The sequence below is a fragment of the Triticum urartu genome, chromosome 3, assembly GCF_003073215.2.
Source record: "Triticum urartu cultivar G1812 chromosome 3, Tu2.1, whole genome shotgun sequence".
NCBI lineage: Eukaryota > Viridiplantae > Streptophyta > Magnoliopsida > Poales > Poaceae > Triticum > Triticum urartu.
In genome coordinates this window covers 645,291,289-645,313,004 of record NC_053024.1, presented here as the reverse complement: position 1 = coordinate 645,313,004, position 21,716 = coordinate 645,291,289, and the positions used below count along the sequence as shown (strand labels likewise).

Genomic DNA, 21,716 nt, shown 5'->3' with positions numbered 1-21,716 from the left:
CGATTGCATACAAAGATTTGGTAAGATTTTAGCGCATCAATATAATAATATACGTGGATTCTCAAAAACAATAATACAATAATAGACGTGCAGTCAGGGGCTAATCTACTGGAATGTTTATACTCCCGTTGCAACGCACGGGCAATTGTCTAGTGAAATTCTAAATGAAAATAGTGTCTCCATCTTTGAACGGTTGGTTGGTTGGTTGGTTGAGGGAAGGCCTTCATGGTTCTATATAAGAGCGTCTTGACACACCACCACCATCCCTCTCCCCCTCTCCCTCTCCATCTCTCTCTCTCCTTCTCTCTCACTAGGACAAACTGCTCCGGCTCGTCGGCGACAGCTAAGGTATTTCTTCAGACATTTTCCCTATCGGCTACCTATCCTGAGGTGGTGCATGCCTTCTTACTGTTATGTGTAAGGTCGCATCCCTTGCTAGCTAGCTTCATCTTTCCTTGACTGAAAAACGCGCCCTCACAGAAATCTCTGTGATTCTTCCTACCAAAGTTCACAGGTGCTCTTGAACAGGTCGATTATGATCTCTCCTGTAAATCGTAGGGTGCATACTGCATGCATATAGTAGTTTTTTGTTTGTTTCCCCTGCTGAAGTATGCGTGTTTTGTTTTAGTGATGCAAACAACGATCGGCTGTATCACTTATGGTAGTTGTTTCTTGTCCTCTTTTGTAGTGGGAAGATCGCCGAGGAGATGGCCGATGATGCAGGGCGGGGCTCGTCGGCGGCAGCGGCGAAGAAGGGGAGGTAAGCCATTAATTAGTAAGATGAGCAAGAGCTCTTGCCTGGCCAGGTGTTGTAGTTAGTTAATTAGTAAGATGGACAAGAGATGTTCTCCAGGGTGTTTTGATTCCGAAATACATGTTCATTGATCATGTCAACCTGAGAGAGAGAGAGAGAGAGAGAGAGAGAGAGAGAGATGTGGTAGGTTCCAGGAAGCAAGCCAGCGATGTTGTCACTTGGCAGGGTTTTGGCTCATAGCAAGACTTTTTCTGTTCAATCATTGTCTCTCCAGCGTTGACTTGCCACCGATATGCATGTCCAACAACCGGGAGTACCGGCAACCACCTCTCACCGGAATCCCAAACCTCGCCACCGGTGTTTTTCTTTTCTCTCCAAAAGTGTCTGTTTTATTTCAGCAAAAAATACGCCTAATCTAAAACCTTGACTAAATCAGCATCTAATATGTTGGTGTGGAAAAAAAATCTCAGTGAGATTTCACGAACAAAACTATGACTCGTGCATATACACTTAACCCTATAAAAACACACACACACACACACACCAACGAAACTATGACTCATGCATATACACTCAACCCTATAAACACACACACACACACACACACACACACACACACACACACCCCACCTTACCATAGGTGTCTTGTAGTCGATGAGAACGTATTCTCCCACAGAACGGACATCACTCGGAAGTCTGAGATAAATTCAGAAAAACGCGAGCACCAGCCAACTTGAACCCTGGTGAACTAGTTCAACCACAAGGAACCTAACCATCTGAACGGTGATTTTTTTTATGCTATTTGATGGTGCCGAGCTTTGAAAGCAGACATATGTCGCCTATTGTGGATTCCTAACGCGACAGACACCCATCGCGGGCTGAAACCGTAGAAGTATGTCATCAGCTTTATATTCTTAAAAAAATGTTCTTCTCTTACTCTCTTTCAACCTGAACATTATTCATACACTTTATTTATTGTTACTACCTCCTTTTAAATTCCACTCATTCCTTTACGTTATTCGGATTTTCCATATAAACTTCATTTTATTTACATTTACATGAGAGACACGTGGATAGTGAATTTTATGATCTCAAATACATTCAGAAAAACAATGGAAACTTAACGGGAAGCCATAAATTTAAAATTTGGTGCAAAAGTATGATCATTTGTGAGCTAGATATAAATCATACATTAAAATTTTAAAACAAAACTTAAACCCTTTTTAAGAATTTACTCCCTCTGATACGAATTAATTGACGCAGGCTCTATATTATGTCCATTTTACATTGTATAGAGGTTGCGTCAATTAATTTGGATCGGAGGGAGTACCGAAATTTACACGTATGCCTATGATTCCACACCAATTTTAAACCTAGACATTTGATTTATTTTTCTTAGAGATTTATTTTTTTGTTAAGTATCTACTATATTGGGCACATATGGACCTGATATCATAATTGCATTTCTTGTTGCACATCCAAGTGTATATCGCCACACATACACAAGAGCGAGTGAGCATCTTGACACACTGTAACTAGCAGAGATAGAAAGATAAATCCTCAAATCTCGATAAGTTGCTATCGACTCATTTTGCAGACTCGAGGGGAAGATCGCACTCATAACTGGTGGAGCGAGTGGGCTCGGAAAGGCCACGGCTCACGAGTTCATCCAGGAGGGCGCGTCCGTGGTCATCGCCGACGTCAATTCTGCGCTGGGCGTAGAGACAGCCCAGGAGCTCGGCCCACAGGCCCATTTCGTCCACTGCGACGTCACCGTCGAGGAAAGCGTCGCCGCGGCCGTGGACGCCACCGTCGCAAAGCACGGCCGGCTCGACGTCATGTTCAACAACGCCGGCATCGTGGGAGCGCTCTCCGGGACGTCGGAGGTGGCCAGCCTGGATCTGGGCCAGTTCGACCGCGTCATGAGCGTGAATGTGCGCGGCACCCTGGCGGGGATCAAGCACGCGATGCGGGTCATGGCGCCGGCGGGCTCCGGCTCCATCCTCTGCATGGCCAGCATCAGCGGTCTCCTCGGCGGCCTCGGCACGTACCCCTACGCGGTCTCCAAGCTCGCCGTCGCCGGGCTCGTCAAGACCGCCGCCGCCGAGCTGTCCCGCCACGGCGTCCGGATCAACTGCATATCGCCGCACGCCGTGCCGACGCCGCTGGTGCTGGAGCAGTTCTCCCAGCTGTACCCTGGCGCGGACCAGGCGCAGCTGGCCGCCATCATCGGCGGCCTCGGCGAGCTCAAGGGCGCGACGTGCGAGGCGGTGGACGTGGCCAAGGCGGCCGTGTACCTCGCGTCCGACGATGCCAAGTACGTCTCCGGCCAGAACCTGGTGGTGGACGGCGGCTTCACCACCTACAAGAACATGAACATGCCACCCCGCAAGCCTCAGGGTCAGGAATGAGTGATTGCCCACTACTGATGTTGGCTGCGTTTGTGCTCGTCTGGGATTGTACAAAACTGCCTGTGTTCTTGTGCATCCTTGGAATGAACGGTGGATTCGACAGCTTTGGGCATCTCCAACGCGGCCTCTAAACCAGATATTGTATTTGTCTATGGACTGGTCCGGACCAGTCCACAGATATTGATGGGGGAGCCGACCATTTAGCCTTGCCTCTTTAATGTTTTTCTCTATTTTTTTCATGTCCAGAGCACTCAAAATAGCATATCAAGCCTTCGATGAGTGAAAATATTCAAATACAACACTAGTTCTAATTAAAATAGTACTCCCTCCGTCCGGAAATACTTGTCATCAAAATGGATAAAAGGAGATGTATCTAGACATATGTTAGTTCTATATACATCTATTTTTCTTCATTTTGAAGACAAGTATTTTCGGACGTAGAGAGTACAGTTCAACTAAAGTATTGAAATTAAAATAATTCAAACTTGAATTCAACTCCGGCTATGATCCATGGAACTGGAATTTTCTAAAATTTAAGTTGAATCACCACGGCCATCGAATTAAAATCCAACAACCTCCACTTATTGGTCCAGCTCTTCAAGCGACACTGTTGATCTTTTCCTCCAACTTTCTGTAGAGCCACATTTTTTTAGCCATTGTCCCTTCCTCTCCTCTACTTCACCTCTGGCAAGGTCTTGTCCGAGCCCTTATCGTCGACTCCGTCCCCGTCTTGTGCTCCGGCCAGTGGCGGAGAAAGGGGAACCAGCAGGGGCCCTAGCCCCCCCCCCCTCCCTAACATTAGTGATTTAATACTAATCTGCTTATGTATAGTACATGTTTAGTGATCATTTGCTGTAAAAAGATTATTTTTTCAGTGTTCGGCCCTTCCCAGCCTGTGTTAGCCTCATTTGCCCCCCCCCCCCCCCCCCCCTAGTCAAATATTCTTGGCTCCGGCTACATCCAATCTAAGCGGCAGTCAGTACAGAACACCCCCTCTAAACATGCCAACCCTCTTCCTCGTTGGTGATGTCGTGGCCAGCCCCCACCCCCCTCTCTGCCTCTCCCTTTCCATGTATCTACTTATATTCAATAAGTATTTTACAACTATACAATAAATTTATACAAGAAAATACGACCCTGTTTGGTTTGTGATTAACTTTGCCACATGTTACCACATTATTTTTCTCGAACTTACCTTACTTGAGGTGCACCAATTCTTAGTTACACTTTAGCTGCCTTAGGAAATTTTGCCACACTATTTTATATGTATATGGCATGTGGGGCTTATTGCTCACGGAAAGATCCTTGCCTTAGGTAGAGGACAGCCTTTCGGCGTGGAGCTCATCTGCTCTTGTCAATGAAAATAAATTTGGCAAGAATAGCAAAAAAAAAATCAATACTTTTCTGAATGAAATATGAACAAAATTATATGCGCCTGCAAAATTTCATGACGGTATGACATTGAGAGAGCTCTAGACAGAAAAACGGAAATCAAAGGTTTGAGAAAGGGTCAAAATTTCTTGTTTTGAAGCCCCGATTTTATTTTTTCTATCCTGAACTCCCATGGTGTCATATGGTCATGAAACTTTGCAGACACCTGAAGAATATGTTTATCTTTCATGTAAAAAAGTGTCATAATTTTCCCATTTTTGGCTATTTTTTAAGATTGTACTGCACATCCATGAGCAGATGAGCTCGTGATTAGCAACGGATTTACCTCTTAGGTGTGGCTAGAATCAAACACCCATCTAACTTAGTCAAACATGCCCACACTAGTAGAAAAAGGGTCAAATGTGCGACACATTAGTCCCGGTTTGTAACAGGACCGTCACTAATGGGACCGGCACTAATGGACACATTAGTGCCGGTTCCAACGGCTAGGCGGGAGGAGCTCTTTAATACCGGTTCGTGGCGAACCTTTAGCACCGGTTCGTGCCACGAACCGGTACTAAAGAAAGTGGTGGCAGGATGTTGTCAGAGTGGGGCCCCTCCAGCACCTTTAGTACCGGTTTGTGGCACGAACCGGTACTAAAGGTGTCCTATATAAACCCTTCGTCCACCCGCACTCTGTTATTCCCCCTTTCCCCTCTCCATCTCCTCTGTTCTTCCCTTCTTCCTCTCGAGTTCATCACAATTTTTGCCCAAAATTTGTCAAGATTTGCAGGCCACCATCCATTCAAATGATCACAAAGGTTAGCAACTTTGTCCTTTCATCTCTCATTGCTAGATTAGCTCTTGCATTGGTTTATGTAGTGATTAATTGTGGGTTTTAGTAATTTGGGAGAAATTATATGTGGTAGTATTTGATTTATATGCAAACTGAGGTCAAAATAACACTTAGTTTGCATATGTAGGTGTGGTTTACTTAGTGCCTTCTAAATCTCCGTCGTAACCACCGTCGATCGCCCGCACCGTCCCGTCACCGGCACCATCTTGTGGTTAGCCTCTTGTTCATGAAATTTTATATAAAAAATTGATGTTTGTGTGATTTGGATATATAGTTACTCATATAATTATCTTACCCGTACGTTGTTTGTTATACATAGTGCCATGGTTTTGATATCCGTCCCCGTCAGCCCTCGTCCTTGTTATGATTCGGATGTGGTATATTCTCTTTTAAAACTATTTGTTGCATTTCGTGTTTATGACAAATTATGCCCATCAAGCTGACATAGATATTTGTATGTAGGAGGTAGTTGAACCGGAAATTCCAACCGACCCTATTGTCGAGAGGTTAAATTTAGTTGAAAGAGAGAATAAGGATTTGAAAGAAAAATTGAAAAGAACTAAGGGGGAGAAGATGGAATTGGAGTTGCATGTTGCCGATGTCGTCGATGATCACAGGATTAAGATGGAGAAAATGCGCTTGAAGATTAGAAAGATTAGAAAATATGCCATTCATAGTGAGGCTTGGTACCATTATGCTGTTGGATCAATTGTTACCTTAGTTGCGATCTTGATCGCATTTGTTGTTGTATTTAAATTCTTTAGCTAGAGAGTTATTTGTTTGTTGCATTTAAGTGTTGTATGAACTTTATGTATTGTATTAATTTGGTGTTTTCGGTGCTGTGTATTGAAGATGAGTCGGCAATGGATGTACGATGACCGATGCTCTCCTGAGTTCATTAATGGCGTGCATACTTTTCTGCTTGCGGCTGAGGCAAACAAGCGGGCGGATGGTTTTATGCCTTGTCCATGTGCTGGCTGTAAGAATGGTCACAATTACTCTACGCCAAGAACCATTCACGTCCACCTGTTTGAGTCCGGTTTCATGCCTCACTATAATGTTTGGACCAAGCACGGAGAAAGAGGGGTTATTATGGAAGACAATGAAGAAGAAGAGGACGACGACAGCTATCCTGGCCATGGGTTCCCTGAATATGATGATACAACAATGGGGGAAGAAGCTGAGCCGGTAATGCGGGAAGAAGCTGAGCCGGCAATGCGGGAAGAAGCTGAAGAAGAGGCATAAGATGAGTCCGTTGATAATCTAGGTCGGGCCATTGCCGATGCAAAGAGAAACTGCGCAAGTGATTTGGAGAAGAAGAAGTTGCAGCGCATGTTAGAGGATCACAAAAAATTGTTGTACCCGAATTATGTAGGTGACAAGAAAAAGCTGGGCACCACACTGGAATTGCTGCAATCGAAGGCAGAGAACGGTGTATCTGACAAGGGATTTGGAAAGTTGCTAGTAATGATAAAGAATATGCTTCCAAAGGACAAAGAATTGCCCGAGAGTACGTACGAAGCAAAGAAGGATGTCTGCCCTCTAGGGTTAGAGGTGAAGAAGATACATGCATGCCCTAATGATTGCATCCTCTACCGCGGTGAGTACGAGGATTTGAACGCTTGCCCGGTATGCGGTGCATTGCACTATAAGATCAGCCGCGATGATCCTGGTGATGTCGAGGGCGAGCGCCCCAGGAAGAAGATTCCTGCCAAGGTGATGTGGTATGCTCCTATAATACCACGGTTGAAACGCTTTTTCCAAAACAAAGAGCATGCCAAGGTGATGCGATGGCACAGAGAATACCGTAAGAAAGACGGAAAGTTGAGAGTACCCGCTGACGGGTCGCAGTGGAGAAAAATCGAAAGAAAGTACGGGAAGGAGTTTGCAGATGACGCAAGGAACGTATGGTTTGGTCTAAGCGCAGATGGCATTAATCCTTTTGGGGAGCAGAGCAGCAACCATAGCAGCTGGCCTGTGACTCTATGTTTGTATAACCTTCCTCCTTGGTTGTGCATGAAGCAAAAGTTCATTATGATGCCAGTGCTCATCCAAGGCCCTAAGCAACCCGGCAACGACATTGATGTGTACCTAAGGCCATTAGTTGAAGAACTCTTACAACTGTGGAATGGAATAGGTGTACGTGCGTGGGATGAGCACATGGGGAAGAATTTGACCTAAAGGTGTTGCTGTTCGTGACCATCAATGATTGGCCTGCTCTCAGTAACCTTTCAGGACAGACAAACAAGGGATACCGCGCATGCATGCACTGTTTGGACGATACCGACAATATATATTTGGCTAATTGTAAGAAGAATGTGTACCTGGGACATCGTCGATTTCTTCCGAGTAGGCATCCCGTAAGAAAGAAAGGCAAGCATTTCAAAGGTGAGGCGGATCACCGGACGAAGCCTCGCCACCGTATTGGTGCTGATGTACATGATATGGTCAAGAATTTGAAGGTGGTCTTTGGAAAGGGTCCTGGTGGACAACCTGTTTCGAATGACGCTGACGGACACGCACCCATGTGAAAGAAGAAATCTATATTTTGGGACCTGCCCTATTGGAAAGACCTAGAGGTCCGCTCCGCAATCGACGTGATGCACGTGATGAAGAATCTTTGTGTGACCCTGCTTGGCTTCTTGGGCGTGTATGGGAAGACAAAAGATACACCTGAGGCACGGGAGGACCAGCAACGTATGCACGGAAAAGACGGCATACATCGGGGTCATGCAAGTTACGCTCTTACCAAAGAAGAGAAGGAAATCTTCTTTGAATGCCTGCTCAGTATTAAGGTACCGTCTGGCTTCTCGTCGAATATAAAGGGAATAATAAACATGGTAGAGAAAAAGTTCCAGAACCTAAAGTCTCATGACTGCCACGTGATTATGACACAACTGCTTCCAGTTGCATTGAGGGGGCTTCTACCGCAAAACGTTCGATTAGCCATTGTGAAGCTATGTGCATTCCTCAATGCAATCTCTCAGAAGGTAGTCGATCCAGAAATCATACCAAGGTTAGAGAATGATTTGGTGCAATGTCTTGTCAGTTTCGAGTTGGTGTTCCCACCATCCTTCTTCAACATCATGACGCATGTCCTAGTTCACCTATGCGAAGAGATTAACGTTTTGGGTCCTGTATTTCTACACAATATGTTCCCCTTTGAGAGGTTCATGGGAGTCTTAAAGAAATATGTTCATAACCGTGCTACCAAAAGAAAGCATCTCCAAGGGCCATGAAAATGAGGAGGTCATAGAGTTTTGTATTGACTTTATTCCTGACCTTAACTTGATTGGTGTTCCTAAATCGCCGCATAAGGGCAGACTGGATGGAAAAGGCACGCTAGGAGGGGAACAAATAATATGTATGGACGGACATTCTCTCACTGAAGCACACTACACAGTTCTACAGAATTCCGCCTTGGTGGCTCCGTATATGGATGAACACAAGAATTTGCTACGCTCCAAACACCCGGAGCGGTCTGATGACTGGATTACACATGAACAAATCAGGAGTTTCGCCAGCTAGTTGCATACACGTACCATGCATGATGCCTCTATTGAAGATGACCTGTACTTGCTGTCCCAGTTACCATCTTCGAATATAATGACTTTCAAAGGGTACGAGATAAATGGTAATACATTTTACACGATCGCCAAAGATAAGAAGAGCACCAACCAAAATAGTGGTGTCCGCTTTGATGCAGAAACCAAGACGGGAAAGGAAACATATTATGGTTATATACAAGACATATGGGAACTTGACTATCGACGTGGTTTGAAGGTCCCTTTGTTTCGGTGCAAATGGGTCAATATGACACGAGGCGGGGTAACGGAAGACCCGCAGTACGGAATGACAATAGTGGATCTCAACAATCTTGCGTATGCAGACGAACCATTTGTCCTAGCCAATGATGTGGCACAGGTTTTCAATGTGAAGGACATGTCTACCAAGCCGAGAAAAAGAAAAGATAAGGAAGCGAATGCATCGTACGATGAGCCAAAGCGGCACATAGTTCTTCCTGGGAAGAGAAACATCGTGGGAGTGGATGACAAGACGGACATGTCAGGAGATTATGAAAAGTTTGATGAAATTGCTCCATTCACAGTGAATATTGACCCGAGCATCCCATTAAATGATGAAGATTTTCCATGGTTACAGTGCAAAGGGACACACGCGAAGAAAAAGTTTCACACCCAAAGATCTGGGATGTGATCGGCTTCACTATCATCACTTTCTTCTGTGTTTCACACCCAGGAGGGAATCTCTGTAATAGTTAGGGTAGTTATGTGTTTTGGCATTTGAAACGCGAAGAAATTTTATGTGCAAACAAATTCTTTCATGCCTTTACAGATTTTTTCAGCTAAAAAGGCATTTCATTTTTTAAATAACCTAAGCATTACCAAATTGAATATAATGATAAAACACACTAATATTAAACATAATAAAAAAGAATCACTGAAAAATGTATTTTTAAAGTTAAGTTATTCATAAACTAGTGATTCACACAAATTTCAAATAATTCAAAATTTAAACTATTCAAATTTAAAAACTACCAGCACTAACTGAAAGTTTCTAAAAACTATCAAAAATATTCACAAAGAAACTCTAAATACAGCAAAAAACAAGTAAAAATAAATAAAACAAAATAAATAAAGCAGAAAAGAAAAAACTAAATGAAAAAAAGCCCACCTACCGGGCCACAGCAGCCTGCATACGACTAGAAACCCAACCTGTTTTTGGGCCAGGATGCAGGCCCGCAAGCCCAATAGGCCCCACATGGCAGAGTAGCAGAGGTAGGCCCAGAAGGCCTGCTTTAGAGAGGAGCTCAAGACAGCGGCGGCGGCGGGGCTTATAAGCAGGTGCGAGCGCCCTTCGGCTAGCGAGGTGGGACTAAACTTCTGCGCCCCTCGGCTAGCAGCGCACCCCCTTTAGTACCGGGTCGTGGCATCAACCGGTACTAAAGGGGGGGGGGGTCTTTAGTACCGATTGGAGCCACCACCCGGTACTAAAGGCCTGCCCTTCCCGCCGCTTGGCCTGGCCAAAACAGGCCTTTAGTATCGGTTTTGAAAAATTTCATTCTCCCTCTGTTTCTTCCTCTGTTTCCCCATTGAAGCACCGCCCGCCCCGATCAATCGACGCCGTCACTGCCCCCGTCCCCATCGCCGCCCCCGTCGCGCGCCGTTGCCGTCGCCGCTCCCATCCCCGTCGCCGCACTCATCCCCGCGTCGCCGCCCCCGTCACGCCCCGGCCCGTCGCCGCCCCCGGCCGTCGCCTCGCCGTCGCCGTCGCCCTGCTGTGAGCTCTCCCCCTCTAACCCCTCTCCCTCGCCCCCGGCAGCCACCATGGGCGCCGCCCCTCCCCGAGCCCATACACACACACACACAAGCATGATGAACACACACACACACACATTTCCTTAAGTTAATTAGTATATACATATTTTGTATGTTTAATTAGTTTAGATTTTTTAGATTATTATTTTTTCACTAGTATATATGTATGAATGCATGTTAGATGGATATAATTAGTGTTTAATTAGTATGGAAATTTTTTATATAATGTTGTTTTTCTGTTTTTTAATGGATGTATAGAAGTTGTTTTTTCTGTTTTTAGTGTTAGATGCTTAATTAGTATGAAATAGCATATAGAATTTTGACATATGCAATGATAGCATAATTACTGTTACATTTGCATATAGTATTTGTTGTCGACGATGCCCGGCCCGCATCCTCGCCGTCGACCCGTTCGCGACGACGCCCTGCTTCAGAGGACCCATGTACGGGACTGGGCTCCGCCGGGCTGGCACTGGGAGGTGCTACCTTCAAGGGCGCGACGCTTGGTGAGGAACCTGGCCCCGGGTCCCATCGTCGACCCTCTTATCCTTTGGTGGCGTTCGCGTGGGCCACTTTCGGTGTGGAGGGAGCCGGCCCCGCCGGAGGTGGTACGTCGCCGTGTCAGGGAGGAGGACGAGCACATCCATCGCTACATGGCTTCTATGGACATCAGGTTCTCCAATACCTGGCAGGTTCTTTGGGGAGATCACCCGAGCTATGATCCAGTGATGGTTCCTTCACTTTGGTTGTCCACCGCCTAGATTACTCTCTAGTATTCGATCTTTATTAGCTAGCTAGCTAGTGATGTATTTGATATATAATATTCGAGATGATTTATTTGAGATTATATATATTATTCGAGACGATGTATTCGAGATTATATCTATTATTCGAGACGACGTATTCGAGATTATATTCGATGATGCTTATTATGTATACTATGATTGATTCAGTTTTTCCTTATTAATTGATTGCATCCATGCATTGTAATTTGAATATATTTCTTTTGGATTAGTTAAATAAAACCTATGGCGGACAATACCGGCAGAGAGGGAGAAGAGGCCCTGTTCAATATCATACGCAATCCTCGCGGGCCAGATGATGATCAGAATGAAGAAGATTATGACGGCTCTGAATATCTAAACAACACCAGGGAGGGTGATATGATATTCGATCGCGACGACCGAATTGATGAAGTCATGAACTATGAACATGATGAAGAAAATGTTGATCTTGAAACAACAAAGACCGGTGAGGTATATTTATATAAGCAGGCATCTGGTGATCATCACATGTTTTAAATGACTTGAAGATATATATTAACGAATCGATCTTTCTTCTTTCAGCCATTCGGATCGGGCAAATCTTCAGGCAGCAGGACAGTACGAGGCCCGAACAAAAAGTTGAAGGAGGGTGTAAAGTACAATATCGAGGCCATCAAACCTAATGGAGAACCATTAGCACCTAAGAAGATTGCGGACAAGTTCATTCATCAGTGCGGAGTTCTTGTGAAGGACCAACTCCCGATCTCCCTTCAAGAATGGAGAGAGCCAGCAAAGCCACGTCCAGGTCTTACTTTTGTCGATGACAGAAAAAAACTTCTGCTTTGGGAAACGCTCATGGAACATTTCACCCTAACAGATCATTTCACAGATGAAGATGTGGAGAAAGTCAAGGATGCTGCTCTTAGGAAGATGGCGGTTGCATTCAACAACCACAAGAATCGTGTATGGGACCAATACGTCAAGGGAGGAAAGAAGACTCTAGTATTCAAGGGAACACTAGAGAAGCAAAGTGCTCATTGGGACGATTTCGTGAAATTCAAGGATTATCTAAGGAACGGTCGAGAATAAACAAGGCCAATACCGCAAAAAAGGATAAGTTCCATAAGCTGGGGCCAGGTGGCTATGCGGTGGGAATGCCTAAGTAGGATAAGTATGAGAAAGAGATGGAGGATGCAGGTGTCACTCCAGAAACATTGAGCTGGTCCCCCAGGTGCAGGACTTGGTTCTATGTGCATGGGGGGGAGTTGGACTCGAAGACAGGCAAAGTTTCGAAGAAGTCATGTCTGGACGGAGCCGAAGATAAGCTACTTGTTGCAATAGAAGAGGCTCGATCGGGGGTGTTCGAGCCCAACAGAGAAAACGACGAGCTTACGCGTGCCCTGGGAAATCCTGAACACCTGGGAAGAACACGAGGCAAGAGCGCTATTCCGTGGTATGAGGGGTTTTCGGACTGGAACGCCGACTACAGAACCCGTGCGAGAAAGAAGATTGCGGAGGAGAACAAGAGGAAGATGGAGGACGAGCAGAGGAATCTGGACTATGAACGCTTTCAAGGCCTAGAATCAGCGCACGCGGACTTGGCAGTCAAATTCCAGCGGTAGTAGGAGTAGATCGACTCACTTAGCCAGCAAAGGGGGTCTCAGCAGCTGCAGCAGCTAGCGGATGATCCAGCATTGGATAGCACCGTCCCATCCATGCCGAGAAGCAGCGTGGGTTCCGCCCCGGGTGACGCATTGCTGGATAGCTACCTAGTGGATGACATCATGGAGAACACTGTAACGCCCTCGATGCGGCTATATCTCCCACGTGTCGAAGCACGACTTAGAGGCATAACCGCATTGAAAGCAATGTCGCAAGTGAGGTAATCTTCGCAAACAACCCATGTAATACAATAAGGGAAAAGATACATAGTTGGCTTACAATCGCCACTTCACACAAATACATGAATAAAGCATTACATCATCCAAATACAATCAGGGCCCGACTACGGAGCCAAAATAAAAGAAGACTACCCCAAATGCGACAAGGTCCCCGATCGACCCCAACTGGGCTCCACTACTGATCAACTAGAACGAAACAACACAAAGGAAAAGATCTTCATCGAGCTCCTCCTTGAGCTTGGTTGCGTCATCTGCATGGTTCAACGACACTTGCAAACTAGTTTTGGAAATATCTGTGAGTCACGGGGACTCAGCAATCTCACACCCTCGCGATCAAGACTATTTAAGCTTATGGGTAAGGTAAAAGGTATGAGGTGGAGCTGCAGCAAGCGACTAGCATATATGGTGGCTAACATACGCAAATGAGAGCGAGAAGAGAGAGCAAAGGCACGGTCGAACAACTATGATCAAGAAGTGATCCTAGAACAACCTACGTCAAACATAACTCCAACACCGTGTTCACTTCCCAGACCCCGCCGAGAAGAGACCATCACGGTAACACACGCGGTTGATGTATTTTAATTAAGGTCAACTTCAGGTTTTCTACAACCGGACATTAACAAATTCCCATCTGCCCATAACCGCGGGCACGGCTTTCGAAAGTTCAAATCCCTGCAGGGGAGTCCCAACTTAGCCCATGACAAGCTCTCACGGTCAACGAAGGATATACCTTCTCCCGAGACATTCCGATCAGACTCGGTATCTCGGTTCTACAAGACAACTTCGACAAGTTAAAACAAATCCAGCAACACCGCCTGAATGTGCCGACAAATCCCGATAGGAGCTGCACATATCTTGTTCTCAGGGCATACTCAGATGAGACATCCTACGAGTAAAACCAAACCTCAAGTTGCCCCGAGGTGGCCCCGCAGTCTGCTCGGTCGGACCAACACTCAGAGGAGCACTGGCCCGGGGGGGGGGTTAAAATAAAGATGACCCTTGGGCGCGTGACCCCCAAGGGAAAAGAAAAGGCTAGGTGGCAAATGGTAAAACCAATGTTGGGCATTGCTGGAAGAGTTTTATTCAAGGCGAACTGTCAAGGGGTTCCCATTATTACCCAACCGCGTAAGGAACGCAAAATCCGGGAACATAACACCAATATGACGGAAACTAGGGCGGCAAGAGTGGAACAAAACACCAGGCATAAGGCCGAGCCTTCCACCCTTTACCAAGTATATAGATGCATTAATTAAATAAGATATATTGTGATATCCCAACAAGTAAACATGTCCAACAAGGAACAACATCTCCATGTTCCAACAAGGAACAAACTTCAATCTTCACCTACAACTAACAACGCTATAAGAGGGGCTGAGCAAAGCGGTAACATAGCCAATCAACGGTTTGCTAGGACAAGGTGGGTTAGAGGCTTGGTTCAACAATATAGGAGGCATGATAAGCAAGTGGTAGGTATCGCAGCATAGGCATAGCAAAAGAGCGAGCAACTAAGCAAGCAAAGATAGAAGTGATTTCGAGGGTATGGTCATCTTGCCTGAGATCCCGCAAGGAAGAAGAACGAGTCCATGAAGAAGACAAATGGACGTAGCCGAACGGTTCCTCACAAACGCGACGTTATCGGAACCAACCGAAGAAACATCATCGGAAAGAAGCAAACAACATCGTAAACAACCAACACATAACCAAGGCACGATGCACAATCAAGTATGATGCATGTCCGGTTTAATGAGGCATGGCATGGCAAAGTGCACAAACAATCCTACAAATTAAGTGGAGCTCAATATGCAACGAGTTGCATATTGGCGAAACACCACGACAGGTTATTTAGTTCGATCTCGTTTATGTACCCAACAATATTAAATGTTGTTAAACATGGCAAGAGGGTGAAGCAAATGAAAACTACCCATCTAGTCAAGTTTAAATGAGGTCGGAAACAACGAACAACAATTCCGGAAACTCATATGCATATATTAGGTTTGGTACTGTTCTGCCCTAAACATAATTTTAGAGTTGTTAAACATGTTAGATGAGTGCACCAAGTAAATCTAGGCATTTTTCTACCCCATTTACATATAAAGATTATTTAATTCGGAGCTACGGTTATTTAGTTATGAAATAAAGCATTTTAGCAAGGCATATGGGCAAATTAAAGCAAACATCATTTTAAGCATTTTAAACATGCATGAAAGTTCCAAATTATTAAACTAGATGAAATTCTAAGCAAGTTTCATATACAAAGTTTTTACATGTGATGCTTAGTTTGTGAGATATTAAATGCATGAAGGCTAAGGGGTTTTCTGTAAAACCGTAAACTCTGGATAAAAGGACAAAATCATAGAATAGAAAAAACATGACATGGGCTGAAACTGAGGCGAACACGGCTGGGGGGAACTGCTCACGCTGGGCCAACAGCCCGAGGAAGAAGTAGATCGGTGGGAGCGCCGAACTGGGCCGCGAGGAGAGGCCGAAAGAAAAGCGCTGCTGGGCCTTGGCGCTGTAGTCCAGCGATGCCAAGTCAACGTGAGCGCTGAACGGGCGAGCGGGCACCTCGTCCTGTTCTCGTCAGGAAGCAGAGCAATGGCAGGAACTCGACGACGGCGGCGCGACGAGGGACTTGTGCGGGCGAGGGCGAGCAGGAACCGGTCGAGGATGGCGGAACTGAGCGCGGGGAGGTGCTTGGGTTCAATTCCGGCAAGGGGAGTCGCGGATTGGAGCTCGGAACGGTCGGCGCACGATGAGATCCTACAGGACACGGGCACGAGAAAAAGGTCAGGGAGGAAGAGAGGGAAAGGGAAGGAGGAGCAGGGGCGCACGGCGACTTGCGGAGCTCCGGCGACGTCCACGCTGGAAGAGGTCCGCAGCGAGGCAGCAGGGTCGAGCAAGAGGAGGCTCTCGGGCTCCTCCCGAGGCTGCGGTCGCTCGAGCGAAGCGGCGACGGTGGTCTTGGTGAAGCAGGGAACTCCGGGACGAGCGGGACGCGGGAATGGACGGTGCAAACTCTTCGGGGCTCCGACGATGCAGATGAGGCAGGGGGGTCGACGCGGGGTTGCGGGCACGGGGCGACTCGGCCTCAGGAACCAGAGGAGGCGCGTCCGAGGACAGGCTCGTGGTCGCGAGGAGACGAGGATGACGAGGTGAGGTGGCCGCGGGGAGGTCGGGGATGGCGGGGCCCTCGGGCAGTGCTGACGATGGAGGCGAGCTCCATGGCAGAGGGCGCGACAACAGTCTCCTGCAGAGAGAGAGATGTGAGAGAGAGACAGGGGGAAGTGGAAGGACGAGAAGGAAATAGCGGGGAAACGCAGCGGGCCTCGGTTGCTGCTGCTGTTCACTGGCAGCGACTGGATCGGGGTGAGCTTGCTCCGGCGAGATGCGTGCAGAGGAGGCGGGGGTCGAGAGGCACGGGAGGTGACAAGGCGGCGGCAACTCTCTCGATCCCTTCGGGGAACAAAGCAGGAGGAGGGGGCTCGTTGGTTGGACGGGATGGATCCCGATGGAGAGGCTAAGTGGAAGGAGAGGTGGCTGGCTCGGGTTGGTGTGGTGGTGAAAGCGAGGAGGGGATTCGGATCGGGGATGAACCCGAGGAGGAAGAGACAGGAGGAGTGGCGGCGGCTCGGGGGATGGATGGGACACCTCCTAAAAATTAGGGTTTGTGTCTGGTTATATCGTGAGTGGGTCTATATGCAGACTAATGGAAGCCCTTCGATCTAAATCAGACGGCTGAGAAAATATAGGTTAGGAAGTCCTAATAAGAAAATGGAGACGTTTTGTAGATGTTTGGGGATGATCCAGACCCAACGGTGAAAACTGTCCGGGTCGGGTTCGGGTAAGTCTCGGACGCGCACGTGAGGGATCGATGCACTGTGCAGAGAGGGTTTCGTAGTCTGGCGGTTGACAGTAGACTGTGTAGAAAGCTTTGGGCTGAGAATAGAGAGAGACCCGGCGACTGTTTCTGGAGACCGAAAACGTCCGACGTTAGACCGGCTATACTGCCGCTATAGTTATCTGTTGGGGCATCAAACGATCTCCGAATGCGATGAAACTTGACAGGCGGTCTATCTACACTATAATAAGACCACACGTCAACTCTCATCCCATTCCGAGAACATTTTCCGGCCACTTATAAAATACTATTTCGGACATGCCGCGGGCGCGTGCAAGTGTGTCTGGGCTCAGAACGGACAACGGAAAGAACGAGACCGGGACGGATGCAAGTTTTGAAAACATGATGATGCAATGCACATGATGACATGACAAGATGCAACACGCAAGCACATGACATGGCAACAACAACAAATAACTGGAAGACACCTGGCGCAACGGTCTCAGGGTGTCACAACACTCCACCACTACGAGAGGATCTCGTCCTGAGATCTAGAATGGCACCGGAGGGAAACGGAAAAGGAAGAGAAGAGGTAAAACTAAGTTGCTCCTTTGACAAACGAGTGAGACCAAAGAACCTTGAAAAGGTTGAGCAAAATGAAAGAAAGAAAGCAACGGAGAAGAACAAAGTTGAAAGCACTCCGTTAAGAAAGAGGAATAAGAAAGAACTGATTCGGGTAGCACTTCGGTTGAAAGGATATGCAAGGCTTGATAATATGAAAGAACTCGAGCAAAAGGGCACAACACTACGGTTAATTGGATAAGCACAAAAAGAACAAGGTCCTGACAAGAACAAGAATAAGGGTTGAAGAGAGCCATAACACAAAGCCTCCGGAAGGAAAATAGAGAAATGGAATGGAATGAACGGAGGAGAAAACAACATCTTCTACCTTGAATGAGCTTGCAAAAGCATCTTTAGGAGAAAGTTCGAACGGAGTTGTTGGAAAACCAACAACGAAAAGATAAGCTTGTAGTGGGCTTATGGAGAACATCTCAAAACTTAAGGTGAAATTCTGCCACTCATGGAAAAAAAAGAATTGGATTGATATGAACAAGAAGACGAGAAAACTTGTTCACCGGAAGGATAAAAGAAGAAATTGGATCATTTATAAGCACCATAGATAGCAAGAATCCTTAGGGAAGGCTTTAGGTGAAATATAACCCAAGATAACTCCAAAGAAGAGGTTGATGGATTAAAAATATCTCATGCTTAACAACATGTGAATCATGGAACATGAACTCAAATTATCAAGCATGACATAATACCACCTCAAATGATACGGTTGAAAGAATTGCACTCCAGATTGCAAGATGAAGAATGTTTGAGCTCCTTAGAAACGAATCTCGATGAAAAACTTCGAGAAGGAATTAAATCCTTAATGAACCATCATGTATAGCCTCCATGAAGAAACTCCGGTAACAAAAGAATAAAAAGAAAGAGAAATTGAAAACACAAGGTGAATCCTTGCAATGATTTAGATGGATCTTCATGATAATTAGAGCTTGGAACTCCGGGAAAGAAAAGATAAAGCATCTCGAACTGAGAATATGATATGATGAATCACTCCGGAAAAAAAGAATTAATCACTTGGATGGGACAAGAATAAGAATTATGTTATGTGTATCCTTCAACAATTTAATTGCTGACAAGCAACGGATTTGGCATACTACTTATCCTCGTAGAAAGATTAAGATAGATATAGCGCAAACTTGAGAAAGTCTTCAACGATCCACCGGTAGAATTTGAAAAGCACAAATGCATAGATATGATACACGAAGGAAGAAAAACTCTTGAACGAACCACCGTAAGAATTGAAAAGAACGATTAAAACATGAAGACACACCGGGAAGAATTAGCAATTAAACGAAGATGCTTGAGAGAATTTAGACCCATGAGAACGAAAAGATTACGAGCTGATTAGAGAATCCTTGATTTAGACACCGGTATGATTTAGAGTATGAGAGCTGAAAACTGGAATGAATAAATCTTAGATGATGGGCTCCGGATAATCAAACTGAACAGAATTTTGAATTGCTCCGGATGGGTGAAAAAAATCTCACAACCGAAAACAATTATGAGAGGATGGCAGAGAATGGGGCAATATTTAAAAGAAACTCTTCTTCGGCCTTCAAAATCTGAGAATGACGATGAGAAACACCACCAAATTGTTGAGATACTCCGGGATGAAAAATGGAAAAGTTGAGCCAATGATGAAAATAATTTAACCAATCTTGGAGAAAGGCATTTGACTGATGATAACTCATTCTTACGTCAAACTTGGAAAAGAATTTGAGGATAGCTCCGGGAAAATATGAGGAGCCAGGTAAGATCCTGGAAAAGACCTGTGGGTTAGGGCCCACTGAAAAGATACACCATTGAACTATTTAAAAGGAAGACTGCGCCTGTTGAATTAAATGGCTTGAATGAGGTAACATCCTCAAAATATCTTGGACGGAATGATAATGGAGACACAAATCTTCTTAGATATGATCAGCACTCCGGAACAAATGAATAGCGAGAAATGACTAAATGTGAGGTGCACCGGCATGAGAAGGCATTTGAAATACGGAAAAGAATATGATCAACACCGAAAGTTTGAATTGGAATCACCGGAGAAGAAAAAGAATGAAGAATGATTAACTTGAGACTCCGTTAGCATCTTCATGAGAATCACCGGATAAGAATATTGATGGAAAAAGGATGGAGAGACCTCCCAAGAATAAAAGGATACTTGATAAAGAAATCAGATTCCTTGAAAAAAAAAGGGGGGGGGGGGGGGGGAAAAACAAACTCAACTTGGAACGAATGAAGACAATACCATTGAGAAGAACTAGAGTTGATCTTGGGGATGTTGAAAAAGATCGGATCCACTTGAAGAGACACACACTGGTTGAAATGGATTGGCATGACAATCTTGATTATCATGAAGGATTAGTATTCACACAGAACTATGAGAACACCACTTAGATAAGGGATGGAATCAACATTTGACTTCGAAGCAACTCGAATACCACAACTCAAAACAAAACAAAGGATTGTCTTGCAGAATAAGCTGGAACAAACATATGATAGAGATTTCGTCCGAAGTTTTCATGGTGGGGCCTACACGGGCTCGATCGTACAGCACCATCATGTACAAGGCAGTGCACATGACATACGAAGCGTCCCCGAGTCGGCATAGCCAAGGACTCTTTAAGACACAACGAGACCACTGTAAAACCAACCGTGAATAGGCGGACCACTAGACGCCGAACCCCAATTTCGTATCATACATCTGTCGAAAAGATATCCTAAGAGCTACTTGAATTCCCACTTATAAACTCCCGAAATTTTCCGGTTATGCAATCAGGTGTTGGGGATACAGGGGAAGCATAATATCTCACCCAAATCTAGCAAATCCTACATCCAGCTGTATCCATCCTTCAACACATAACTAACAAACCTTCGGAAATCGTCTACCTCAACCTTCGAAAAGCATCCGTTATACAAGTTATGGCAATACTCCCGAACTCCCGCCCCAGTACTGGGTGACGTCGAGGTTATCTCACCAACAACTGCATAAAAGAGATTTTCGATGTCGGCGAAACTAATCTCAGGTATTCCAGAACTGCAACGATAAAATTGTGACGACAACACCTCGGAGCTCAACTCCCCGGGACACGGCCACAACCCCTAAATGTCAGGAGGCACCAAGAACAATGTTCTCATCACAAAACCATCGGAACGATTCCAAGATACCCGCGTGATCCTAAATTTTTTTAGTGAAATTTGAGAAGAGAAGAGTCAAAACTCTATGTCAGGATGCCTCACCAGAGCGATGAAGGGACTGAGGAGTAAAAAGAATTCCTAAACTCTCCGATATATAATTCCTAAATGACTCAAAACATTTTTCTAGACTCAACAACGTCCGCTAATTCGATCAAGCAGTGGGGGCTCCTAAGGTCGGGGATGGCTCCGATTACCAACTTGAAACGCCCTCGATGCGGCTATATCTCCCACGTGTCGAAGCATGACTTAGAGGCATAACCGCATTGAAAGCAATGTCACAAGTGAGGTAATCTTCGCAAACAACCCATGTAATACAATAAGGGAAAAGATACATAGTTGGCTTACAATCGCCACTTCACACAAATACATGAATAAAGCATTACATCATCCAAATACAATCAGGGCCCGACTACGGAGCCAAAATAAAAGAAGACTACCCCAAATGCGACAAGGTCCCCGATCGACCCCAACTGGGCTCCATTACTGATCAACTAGAACGAAACAACACAAAGGAAAAGATCTTCATCGAGCTCCTCCTTGAGCTTGGTTGCGTCATCTGCACGGTTCAACGACACCTGCAAACTGGTTTTGGAAGTATCTGTGAGTCAGGGGGACTCAGCAATCTCACACCCTCGCGATCAAGACTATTTAAGCTTA

The 21,716-nt window shown here is 45.6% G+C and overlaps 1 protein-coding gene across 1 annotated transcript; it reads left to right on the top strand.

Moving 5' to 3' along the window:
- Positions 1-213: 213 nt before the first annotated feature.
- Positions 214-3,376, top strand: LOC125548962 (momilactone A synthase-like). The gene is made up of 3 exons (XM_048712471.1): positions 214-348; positions 689-760; positions 2,352-3,376. Exons 2-3 carry the CDS (start codon positions 708-710, stop codon positions 3,163-3,165), a joined length of 867 nt encoding a protein of 288 aa, XP_048568428.1. The 5' UTR covers positions 214-348; positions 689-707; the 3' UTR covers positions 3,166-3,376.
- The last annotated feature ends 18,340 nt before the right edge of the window (positions 3,377-21,716 follow it).

Coding starts and splice junctions, on each gene's coding strand:
- LOC125548962 (XM_048712471.1), top strand. CDS start 708: ATGGCCGATGATGCAGGGCGGGGCTCGTCGGCGGCAGCGGCGAAGAAG. Junction 761..2,351: donor GCAGCGGCGAAGAAGGGGAG/GTAAGCCATTAA, acceptor CTCATTTTGCAG/ACTCGAGGGGAAGATCGCAC.